Consider the following 12,420-nt stretch of genomic DNA (forward strand, 5'->3'; position numbering starts at 1 on the left):
CAATGAATTGTGTATTTTTAAATTTTAAATTACGATATTGTGTTTTTAATAACTTATTAACTACATTTAACTATTTTAATTATAATTAATATAATAAAATATAATATTATAATTTAAAATGAAAATTATGTTATCGGTTTATCAATGTTATCACATTTTGATAACTGCAAAAAAGGGGCTAAATGTAGGCAATATTATATACGGACACAAAAAATTTTTTCCTGCGAAGATCCATTCGTAGAAGACAACCGGAGTCAAATCTACGACTCTTAAGCCGCGTCGCCGTCCACCCGAAACGGCGTCTGCGTCCCCCGGAGGGCGTCCGAGCGGGGGGATCGACCGCGTGGGGAAGCGGACGACCGTCTCGACCGGCTTCGGACGTTCAAATCGGTGAGATTCGCGAAAAAAATTTGGTGGGAGAATTCCAGCTACTGCCGCTGGGAGACTCGACGTAACAGAGAAAGCTGAAACGGTGATGGATACACCACAGCAAATTTTAGCCTCTGTTACGTCGAGTCTCCCAGCGGCAGTAGCTGGAATTCTCCCACCAGTCGCCGGGATAAAACGAAATATCCTTAAAGCAAGACAAAAGGCAGCGGGAGCTATGTCTTGCCCCACCAACATGCGTGATTTACTGATTCCCGACAAATACACATATACGGTGGCTGGAGATAAATTTCACCAATTCGACAGCGGTGCTTCAGATAATAGAATTATTATCTTTAGCACGCAAAAGAATTTGGATTTGATGGCGACATGTGACCATTGGTACGCTGATGGTACATTTAAAACGTCACCGCCATTGTTTAAGCAAGTTTTTACAATACACGCGATTAAGTATAATAACGTTCTGCCAACGGTTTACGCACTGTTGCCGGATAAATGTCAAGATACGTATTCGCGTGTATTGGATAAACTGAAGCTGCTTAAACCAGGGCTGTCTCCAGTCAGTGTTATGGCCGATTTTGAAAATGCCCAGATAAATGCTTTTTCTCATAATTTCCCAGACATCAGGAACAGAGGTTGTTTTTTTCACTTCAGTCAATGTATTTGGAGAAAAATTCAGACAATCGCTGACATTCGACCCAAATACGAGGATAAGGATGATCCGGATTTTGCATTGAACGTGCGAAAGTTGGCCGCTCTTGCATATGTTCCAGAGCCTGACGTTGTTGATTGTTTTGAAAGACTCCTCCGGACAAAATTTTATACGGACAACGAAGACCTGATGTCAGATTTGGTAGATTATTTTGAGTCTACGTGGATTGGAAAGCCCCGACGAACCGGCCTTGGCAGAATGCTTCCTAAATTTATGCTGAGCCTCTGGAATTGTTACGAGGCATCGTTGAATGACCTACCCAAAACTAACAACGCCGTTGAAGGCTGGCATCGAGGATTCAGCTCTCTTTTAGGAGCAAATCATCCATCTATTTGAAAATTCATTGAGGGTCTGCAAAATCAGCAGAGCCTAAAAGAATTCCAAATCAACATTGCTGGATTACCACCTGCACAGGGACGACGGTGTTATCGAGACACAGCATTGCGTATTAAAGAAATCGTTGAAGACTATGGGAATCGCGACACCTCCGATTATTTGCAGGGAATTGCTCATAATTTTCAATTCCAATCTTGCTAAATGGCCATGCTTAGGGGGCACTCGTCGTTTTAAAAAATGTCCTTTTTAGGGCATAAAAAGGCTCTTTTCAGAGCCAAAAAATATTTATTATTAAAAAAAACTAGGCAACACGAGTTAGGTATTTTATTTTTAATTATTTAATAACATAATTAATTTTCCATAATTTTCAGTTTCATATTAGTCCCATAGAAAAACATTCGTTTTGTAAAAAAACATACCATCGGCGTATTTACTATCGGCGTAGATGCTCATCGGCATTTTTTCCGTCGGCGTAGATGCCGTCGGCGTAGATACCGTCGCCGTAGATACCGTCGGCGTCGATGCTATCGGAGTAGATACCGTCGGCGTTGATACCGTCGGCGTAAAGACATGATACCCACCAAAATATTCCGTACGCACCGACCTGTGTAATAAGTGTGTATATGTGTATAGTGACTCTGTAGAAGTGGACGGGATCGCCGATCGAGACTAGAGAGTGCTAGTGTGCGGTGGGTGTGTAAGTGTGTATGTGTGTGGGTGTGTGCTTAAAAACTAGATGACAGGGTAACTCAAAACATTAAGTGGTAACTAAATTTGGGTAATTGATTTGCTGTATTGTACATAAATTTAAATAATACACAATACAAATATAGAATTCACAGCAACACACAAGTATAGTAAAATGAAATTGGCCCTTCTGGCCCAACAGAATAAATTATATAAATGGCCCTCCTGGCCCAACAGAGTTTAATATTAGATATAATATAAGAGTGGCGCTTATGTAAATACAATGTAGTGTAATAAAAATATAAAACTCACAAATATGACGGTGAACGGCTGGCAAGCTGCTACCTAAAATGGTTGATACCGTCGGCGTAAAGACATTTTGGTGACAGGGCGTAGCGGACTATTATTGTTCGTTCCCGGCCCGTACAAGTTTATTATACATATTATGAGGTATTGTTTTATTTATGTTTATTATATAAGTTAGTTATCAATTTATTAATTTGATTTAATTATCATAATTAAAGAAATTTACATGAAATCTGTATGTGTTATTATAATGGACACATAATTTAGAATTTCTTAAAGGTAGAATTTAGTTACAGCTGTACCAACAGTATAAATCAATGTAGGTATGCAGCTTGCGTAAAAAGAATAGCTATGAATATCAATTAATATATTATGTTTTATTTATTATAATTTGTTCACAATTGCATGATATATTACCTTATTTATATTGATTTTTTTATATCAACATAATAGAGTTAACATTAAATGAAAATTCTATAACAATATCAATCAACAGCATTACGTGTAGTTAGGTCAAGCAATATAGAGGTGTCAATGTTAGTATAACTCATTAAATGAAAATGAACAATTTTGTGGAGTAAATAGCTTTGAACGTCAATTTTCCATTTATTAATTTAAAAATTAAATACATTTACATGTAATTGGGGGGTTACTTTGGTAGTATAGTTAATACTATAGTATCAGTGGCTGTAAATATAGGCTAATTCGATTGGCGTCGACAAACGTTTAACTTCAATTCTATTCTACAATTGAATATCTTACTACCAACATGAGCAACCAATTGTGACACCGAGTAGCTATTCTATAGGATAACCTTGTGACTCCCGAGTACAAAACCAAAAACTCAAAATAATAGAATGTAATTTATTGAATTAAAAAAAAGAAACATGTATATATGCATAATAGTATATCTATGTAGTATGAAAGATACACTGCCTTTTCAGATATATTTTGTTAGACCAGTGTCGGTGGTCCGGAGCGTTGGCGATGAGAGTCGCGGTCGGCGAGAGTGTACGATAGTAGTGGTCGGTGATAGTAGATAGCGGTGATATGGAGGTTGAACTTGGACCACTGCGGTTGGACGCGGTCACCCCGGTACAACGATGGACAACATCGGATGGCTGGTTCGCTTCATCTGATACAGAGTTAAAAGAAGTTCATTTTATTCGTCTAGCAGGTCGGTCACCCAACTCGACGTCGGACATAATCTAACGGGTATTATATGTATAGTATATGGTTTATCGCCATACCTAACCCGTGGACATCCACGTGTATTAGGTACACAAACGCAAGCTACATTCATACCTACGAATGAATATACTATATTATAACAAACATAGAACAATAAAGTGAATAATGGACGGCCGCGCTATTTTGAAAATTTTAAAAGTCGCTCCTGCAATAAGTTATTTGCTGATAGTGAGCGGACTACGATTTCTCGGTATTCGGTGGAAGGCGGTAGTGTTTGAAGACCATTTTTTTTAAAATTATTATTTATTAATACGGCTTCAACATTAAAGTCATTAGCCGGGAACAAAACATGTTTAAAAGTTATTTACAATCATCATAATATTTAAATTAAGATAATATAGTATAGTACAAGAATATAGTGATAATGGTATAGGTAACAATAGTTTATAGCAATTTAGATTCTATTGTATAGATTGGTTATTTTAAGGAATGTTATTAAATAGTTAAAATTGTCTATACTTAAAATTTCTCTTAATGTTAGGCGAGGAAAATTTTTTCTTTGTTCAGTTAGATTAGGGCATTCTAGGAGTAGGTATGTTATGGAAATCAGGGCGTTGTTGCAGAGTTCGCAGTTTGGTCTCGGCTCTCTTCTCATTAAGTAGACGTGTGTGATGTTAGTGTGTCTAATTTTTATCCGTGTCCATATCATTTGTTGTCTTCTCGTACTTGAGGGAGGATTCGGGTTAGGTGACAAAAAAGGTTTTATTTGGTATAACTTGTTGTTCAGTTCCTGGTCGCAGAGTCGTTGGTGAATCTTTTTGCTACTTTTTAAGGCGTCTCGGGCAGTGTCCTTGAAAGATGAGATGTCTATGTTGGTGGCGGCTTCTTCAGCTGCTACATCAGCTTTTTCATTTCCTGGTATGTTTTTGTGGGCAGGAATCCACATGAAGGTTACCGAACGGGGGGCAAGGGAAGAGGCTCTTTCTTGTATGTTTTTTATTATTTCATTTGGTGTCCCTTGGTTTTGTAAAGCTAGGATAGAACTAAGAGAATCGGTGGCTATTAAGTCTGATTAAGAAGGACTTTGTATTTTTCCAATTATGTTCAGTTAGTTCTATGGCTTTCAGGATCGCTAGTGCCTCGATGGTGAAAATAGAATTAATCTCCAGTGAAGAGAACATGAAGGTTTCTTCATCTGTAATTATAGCTAGTCCTGTTTTGTTCCAGTGGTGTATATAATTTTGTGATTACAGAAATTCTTAAGTACAATGTCATTGAAATGTTTAAGGATTACGGACGCCTCTATATTTTGGATTTCTTGGATCATTGAGGTGTTGATGACCATTAAAGACTATTGAACAGACTGATTTTTTCCGATTTCCAGTTACCCGCAAGGGTCACCTGCGTTGACACTCGTTATTGTCGCCGTTTTAAGACAATGGACCTTGGACATATGAACTGTACCGACGACCAACGACTGACGCACCCGCGTTATTAACCGTCCAACTCCCGGCAGTGGATGTTGTTTTTGTTTTTGATTCGTCCGAAAACCACAAAAACGTGAGTATATATTGTTTATTCATTTAATTTGCTGTTTTTAACACGATCCCCGCAGATCGTATTTTACCTAACGCATATTATTATTAATTATTATACTATATAAATCGCGGCTTAGGTTTAGTGCGCACCACCTGTTTTTGTCAAACGAATACCACATAATAATACAAACGAATCAATTAATTTTTTTAATTTTCTTAATTTTCTTTAACTTTAGCATGGGAGGACACACGTACCACATAAGAGGCACGGTCAACATCAATATCGGGGACGGACCGGCCTCAAATAACAGCCGTTAACGACGCAAGCATAAGTCAATATATTGTATAAAAGTAGAAACGATTAAAATGATGTCTACCTGTTTCAGTATGTTACAACTGCGGCAAAAAGGGCCACGTGTCCCGGAATTGCGGTAAGTGTTTACTTTACATATTCCTTAAAGTCAGTCTTAATCTTTATATAGTATAATTGCAATTTGTATTGTAGCCAAGCCCACCAAAGGCGGCCCGAAAAGGGGTGGCGGTGGTGGTCGTGGAGGTGGTTGCAGCCGGAGGCACGGGTAGGCGACGGGATCGCCGATCCCGTTCATTCTCTAGCCGCACCTACTTACCAGCCCCATTAACATTGGTATGCATAAAAAATTTTCAAGCTTATGATATCGATAAATCCAACCAAACAAATTATTTTCAGGAGATCCGTAGTCGGAGTGCACGCAGCCGCAGTAGGCGGTCGCGCAGTACCGTAAGAATAAATTAGCCTAATATTTAAACTTAAATAAAACTTCAATAAAACCCATTATTTTCAGGAAAACAGTGCCGTGTACCAAACGGCGGAGAGGAGGACGCCGCCGAACTCCGTAAGGATATATTTATATATTATTTAAGTGTTTGATTGATTTAATTTGTGCTTATAAATAATATAATATTATTTAATAATTATTAACCTAACCTGTCAGACCATTAGACCATCAGATACTTATATTATTATATATGCAAGAAAATTGATGATAAATCTAATTTAACATATTGTTTTCAGGTTCCGAAAGTAGATGGACAGCGGTGGCGGCAGCCAACGACATTGGCAGTAAGTTTTTAACAGGTGCATTTTTCCACAACAAAATTTTTGCTACAACTATTTATTATGTTTTTTTTTCAGAAAAATAAAGATCAATGTCTTTATTTCATTTTTAATTTCATTTTCCTTTTCAACTGGGTATTTTTATATTAATATGTTTCCTAATTAATCAATTGCAATTCATTTGTCATGGTATAAAATACACAACTATAGATTAACTATAATAATATAAAATAATATCTTATAACAATTAATGCATATTAATCCTCATGTGTAAAGTATAAATCATTCAGTATAAATTTGGTTTTTTAATTGTTATTAGTTCATCATACCATTAACGTACAACAATTAAAAAGTCTGGTGTGTAGAGCAAAACGATTGAATAGGATATTGATATAACAAAAACTTCGTTTTAAGGTCGTAAGTTATAATCACGGTTATCTACTCAGGTTGGAGCTCACTCCTATACAATCCATGTAATAGCTGAGGCGAAGTGGCAACATATGTGAACTAATAGCGCTAGTAGTAGTTGGTAGTGATTGGCACAACCGACTAGTTTTAACTATTGATAGTTTCAAAAACTACCGAGTGATTTTTCAATTGAATAGATATTATTATTCTTCGATTGTTTTTAAAAACTATCAAGTGAATTACTCGATAGTTTTCTTTTGGTAGTTGCATACATCTTACACCGACTAGTTTTTGACTATCGATAGTTTTCATTCGGTAGTAAATAGTAATACACGTCTGGTACCGACTAGTTTTGACTATCGAGTTAAAAAAATAATCGAGTGGATTACTCGATAATTTTTAAAAACAATCGACCGAATTTACTTGATCATTTTCACTTTTTAAATTTTCATTGCGTAAATAGGCCTAAAAATTAATCAAAACAGGTACGATTTAAATGATTTAATCAGATGTCCAATTGTCTTGACGTCTTCCAGGCGAATATACCACCTAAAATATTGGAACGGGGATGTTTTACATGCAAAATCCATATAACTTATTAACTTTGGTAATTCTTTTTGTATAAGTTTTTCATTTATTAGCTTTAATTAATACATTATACAATATAATCATAGGCGAATGGTGGGGTGGTGGGTAGTCTAAGGGGACTATAGCCCCCCTAGAATTTTGTTTAGCCTCCCATTTCGCGGATTTTTTTAGTCAGATTTTTAGAATATATGTTGTGTACCAGAAATATAATAGGCTATAGCCCCCCACCCTATAAATTCATCATCCTTCGCCTATGAATCTAATTAATCTAAGTATTAAAAACTATGAGAATTGTATTATGAGAAGAAAATCATAATAAATTATAGGATATGTTTTTGGTAGGTAACTCTTATTTGGAAAATAGTAAATACTAAAAACTGAGGATTTTAGTATTTTATACGCTATGTATGATTTGTACTAGATTTATCCAAACCAGTTGGATATATTTTACTATTTAGAGTTTAAAAAAAACAATCAAAATAAGTATTTTTATTTTTTATATTTTACTTTAATACTGTATTATCAAAGTTTCAAGGGATTCTTAAGTTACAACTTACAATTATTAAAATAGATATGTGCAGTACTAGGTTTAATGACATTGATACAAGTTAAAAAACTTGTATGCAGGATGGGCCGCAAGCAGTCTGTCATTGTTCACCCCATATTTCATACTCACCACAGCTATAAATATATTAGCTTAAAATTGCAAATTTATATGTCAACTTAAACCTTTTTCGACATATTTTTAAATAAAAATTATAACCAGGGATATACCCTTATATGACCTTCCAGAGGTATTTATTCAATCTTCAAACCAGTTGAATATTATCTGCAAAATAAAAAAAATAATATTTTCAAACTACAACAAAATTTATTATGGTTTTAAATTTCTAAATATAAATTATACTGTATATTTTTACTATATTAAAATAAATAACTACCTTTTTGTATTACCTTGTCACTTACTTGTGCCTAAAATTAAAAAAACTTACATATTTTTGTTTAAAAAAATTAACTTATCCACATTTTGAGGCAATAACCTATTACGCCGAGCGCTTAATATTTGCCCAGCTTTTGAAAAGATTCTCTCGGCCGGCACTGAAGTTGCTGTAATAATGCTGTATTTCAATGCAATGTCACTGAGTGGTGATAATACATTTTTGTGGTCGTCCCAAAATACAGCAACATTGCATTTTAAGTCTTGATGAGGCATACTTAGGTACTGTCTCATCAAGGATGTAGCACTACTCGTTGTTGTTGTCTGCGACTGGACATTGGTGACTCTGGATTTAAGAAAATTCCACCCATTGTCATCATCAGTATTCAGATTTTCTTGATCTTTAGGTTGTTCTGAAATTAAGTAAAATCTGATTATTTATTATTAATTATATGAGTCTTTAGAATTGAATTCTCAACATTTTTAATTATAATTTTTCTACAAAAAGGTTTGATCAAATAACATTAAAGATTAATAATATTTTTGTAAAAAATAATAATTATTTTAAATTATGATAAAATTATGACAAGACACATTTGGTGTGTATTTATAAGTGATTTATTTTTTTAGCTATTATTAAGTTGTATTATCATACTAATGTAAGTTAGTTAACCAACTTTATTTAACTATATTTTATAGATTTAGCAACAATTATTTATTATTTACCTGTGTCTGAAGCATTACTAATTAAAGCAGCTGTTTCATTGACCAAATATCGTTCAGTTTCATTAGCATTTTGTTCTGACCCAAATGCAACCTTCTTGCACCTTGGGTCCAACAATGTAGCCCGAGAAAAATGCGGTGTTATGGTTTGTTTTTCAATACTATCGAAACGCCTATTAGTATTTTCTATTAGTTTATTTTTTATAAACATTCCAAGTGGCGTTTTTGGAGTTTTAGAAACTAATGAACTTTGAAAACCTATAAATAATTAAAAACATTTTATAGTATTTAACAGAAAGCACAAAATTTAAACTGTATACAGAATCATCAAGTTAGCATGAGTTATAACCCAGTAATACCGTGCCATTATCTATGTACAAAATTACAATAACTAATAATTTAAATATCAAATATAATATATGCGATATTATAATTTGTAAGACTTTAAATAAAAGGTAGATTCACATAATAAAAAGTCAACTTCTGTAATATTAACCAATATAATGTGCATAACATTACCTTTAATACTTACTATTACTATTGTTGTTGATAATAAATTGTACTAAAAAAATTTCAATAATAAAACAGCCAACTAATTTCCACATAGACTTTCTATACAGACAAATACTTGCGTTAGTGTTATATTATATATTAATTGCATGGTTAAATTCTCAATCAATTCTTATTTTATAGACATAAAAATAGGGGATTGAGGAAAAGCAATTAGCGATGGAGGCTGGAGTTTTTGATACTGATGGTATACCATTGTGCCCTATAATTGCTGACGGTCAATGGGGAAAACGAAGTTACAAGACCAAGTATGACGCGTTATCCGGAGCTGTAAGAATTGTTTTATCACATAATCGTATAAATAGCGATTTAGTTTAAATTATTATAATATGATTTCTACGTAGGCTACAATTATTGGTTTTCGTTCTAACAAAATCTTATTTGTCGGAATACGAAACCGTTATTGTTGTATATGTGAAAGAGCTCATGCGTTAAAATAACCCACAAAAGACCATAGATGTTTTTTAAATTGGGACAAAGCTGCCACTGGTATGGAAGCTGATGGAATTTCCGAGGGATTTGCCAGAAGCATTGAGTTACAAGGTTTGAAATTTAACAGATTAATTGGTAATTTTATTAAGTATAATCTTAATTTTAAATATAATAAAAATACTTATGACTCAATAATAAATAATAGAAACATAAAACAAAAAATATATATAATTGTCTTAGGAGATGGCGATAGCAGCGTATTATAAAAACTATTAGAGATAGTTCCTTATGGACCACACCAATTGGTACAAAAAATTGAATGTCGCAACCATATATTAAGAAATTATGGTACAAAATTATCTGCATTAACAAAAAATACAAAATACCCACCATATTTAAGAAAGCTAATTACAAAAAAAATTACCAAATGCTGTGTAGCTATTCGAAAGGCAATTCAATTTAGAAAAAATTTAAATACTAACAATATTGCTAAAATAAAGGGTAATTAATCATTTAAATTATTTAAATTAAATAATGAGTAATTTTTTTTATATAAAAGGTAATCAATTAATTTTAATTATTTGTTTTTACAATATATTTTAGGACTTCAACAAGACATTTCTAACAGCCCTTATCATATTTTTGGACAGCATTCACAATGTGATACAGTAGGGTCTCGATAATCCGAACGAGATTGGGGAAAGGGGTCGTTCGGATTACCGATTTGTTCGGATTACCTATGACTTAATAAAAACAATAATTTTATTATAATGTAAGTTATGAAATTTATTTTTATCTGTATTAATCATTGAATAATGTATAATTATAAATGTATACATGCAAATTATATATGTATGTGTATATGAACCTTATTTAAAATATTGATTTATTTTTTTTTGTACACTGGCTCCTATTTGGTGATTAAATGCCTTGTCCCGCAAACGTCTCAGCAACATTACTTCTTCGCAGCTTTCAACGTTTTGTTCAGCCCACTCGATGGCCGTAGTCAACGCTTTTGTGGCTTATGAAGCAGATACTTTTGAAGGAGGCAAAAATTCTTCATCTTCTTCCTTCTCAATATCTTCTTTGGTCACTGCCTGAATGATTTCATCATCAGTTAAAATTTCTTGGTGCTGTATCTCTTCATCGCAGCCCACTGATGCCCACTGTTGAATTTCATCCTCAGAGATGACTGTGTTTGGAGTCAACTTGACTAAAAGTGGGGTGAAGATAATGCTGCCTTCCTGAACTTCAGTAGTTTCGTTCACAGCAACCAGGTGTGGACTAAGGTTTTTCCATGACATTTTTATCAGATTTGACGAGACAGATAACCAACAGTTAGCCAAGTTAAAAACAACATCTTTAAGATTGATTTTTTTCAAAGCTACCACCAAGTCATTTCCGTTTTCTTCGTCCGCCAAAATGTTCGTAAGTAAAGTTTTTCGGTAATTCAATTTTATGTTTTGGATAACATTATGATCCATTGGTTGAATACGAGCAGTTGTATTTGGTGGAAGAAACATCGCAAAAATTTTGCCATCTTCACTACGAAGTTCTTCTACAGATGGGTAACCTGGGCAGTTATCCAATAGCAATACAGCTTCCATAGGAAAATTAATTGAAGAAAGATGACGACGAACGCTAGGAACAAATTCAGTGTTGAACCAATCTAAAAATAAATCTCTTGTAACCCACGCATTTTTCTGCCCTCGGTAGTACACAGGAAGTGTAACCGATTTAAATGCACGAGGCTTGTGAGCTTTTCCTACAACAAGTAAACGAAGTTTATGGTTGCCCGTCGCATTTGCGCAAGGCATAAAAGTGACTCTTTCTTTCATAATTTTTCTACCGGGAGCGGCCTTTTCTGTAGATGACACTAAAGTGTGGTCAGGCAACATTCGCCAAAATAATCCAGATTCGTCAGCATTGTAAATTTGTTCTGCTTTAAATTTTTTTTTGTATGACAAGTTGTACAAATTCTTCTTGGGACGGTTTGATGGAGTCTTCTTTACTCGAAAGTTTTTCACCGGAAATTTTGAGACGCCTTATCCCATGACGCTTTTTAAAGTTGTCTAACCAACCTTTGCACGCATTAAAAGCAGGGTTATTTTTTGAGAATTGGCGGTGAAAAGATCGTGATTTTTCACAAAGAATTTCACCACTCACTGGAAAGTGTAAACGTCTTTGTTGAATAAACCACATGAAAACTGAACTCTCAACATTTGGATTCTCTGGTTGTTTTAACGTTTTACGCTTACCTGCACCGTTTTTCGTTTCACTGACAAACTTCTCTAATTTTTCCTTGTTCTTTTTAATATCACTGATGGTAGATACACCTATACCAAATTGTCTTGAGATGGCACTGTAGCTGGTCCCCTAATTAATTAACTTTATTACTTCTAACTTATCCTGTAATTTTAATGTAACATGCTTACGTGGAGCCATTTCAAGAAAAACACGCAAATAAATGTTCCAAATACGTACGATCTTTATGTACACACAATCGACA

At 34.1% G+C, this 12,420-nt stretch overlaps 3 protein-coding genes across 3 annotated transcripts; 1 reads left to right on the forward strand and 2 right to left on the reverse strand.

Moving 5' to 3' along the window:
* Positions 1–475: 475 nt before the first annotated feature.
* LOC111040505 lies at positions 476–1,435 on the forward strand. The gene has a single exon (XM_022324440.1). The coding sequence runs from the start codon at positions 476–478 to the stop codon at positions 1,433–1,435; it is 960 nt and encodes a 319-aa protein (XP_022180132.1).
* A 9,498-nt stretch (positions 1,436–10,933) lies between these two features.
* On the reverse strand, positions 10,934–11,809 carry LOC111040513 (jerky protein homolog-like). Its single transcript, XM_022324452.1, has one exon. The coding sequence runs from the start codon at positions 11,807–11,809 to the stop codon at positions 10,934–10,936; it is 876 nt and encodes a 291-aa protein (XP_022180144.1).
* A 46-nt stretch (positions 11,810–11,855) lies between these two features.
* On the reverse strand, positions 11,856–12,287 carry LOC111040522 (tigger transposable element-derived protein 2-like; the record flags this gene model as incomplete). Its single annotated transcript, XM_022324460.1, has 1 exon — positions 11,856–12,287. A coding segment is annotated over one exon (432 nt), but the record flags the coding sequence as incomplete, so codon positions are not given.
* Positions 12,288–12,420: the final 133 nt, after the last annotated feature.

The sequence above is a fragment of the Myzus persicae genome, unplaced genomic scaffold, assembly GCF_001856785.1.
Source record: "Myzus persicae strain clone G006 unplaced genomic scaffold, MPER_G0061.0, whole genome shotgun sequence".
In the NCBI taxonomy this organism is placed as follows: Eukaryota; Metazoa; Arthropoda; class Insecta; order Hemiptera; family Aphididae; genus Myzus; species Myzus persicae.

Coding starts and splice junctions, on each gene's coding strand:
- LOC111040505 (XM_022324440.1), top strand. CDS start 476: ATGGATACACCACAGCAAATTTTAGCCTCTGTTACGTCGAGTCTCCCA.
- LOC111040513 (XM_022324452.1), bottom strand. CDS start 11,809: ATGTTGCCTGACCACACTTTAGTGTCATCTACAGAAAAGGCCGCTCCC.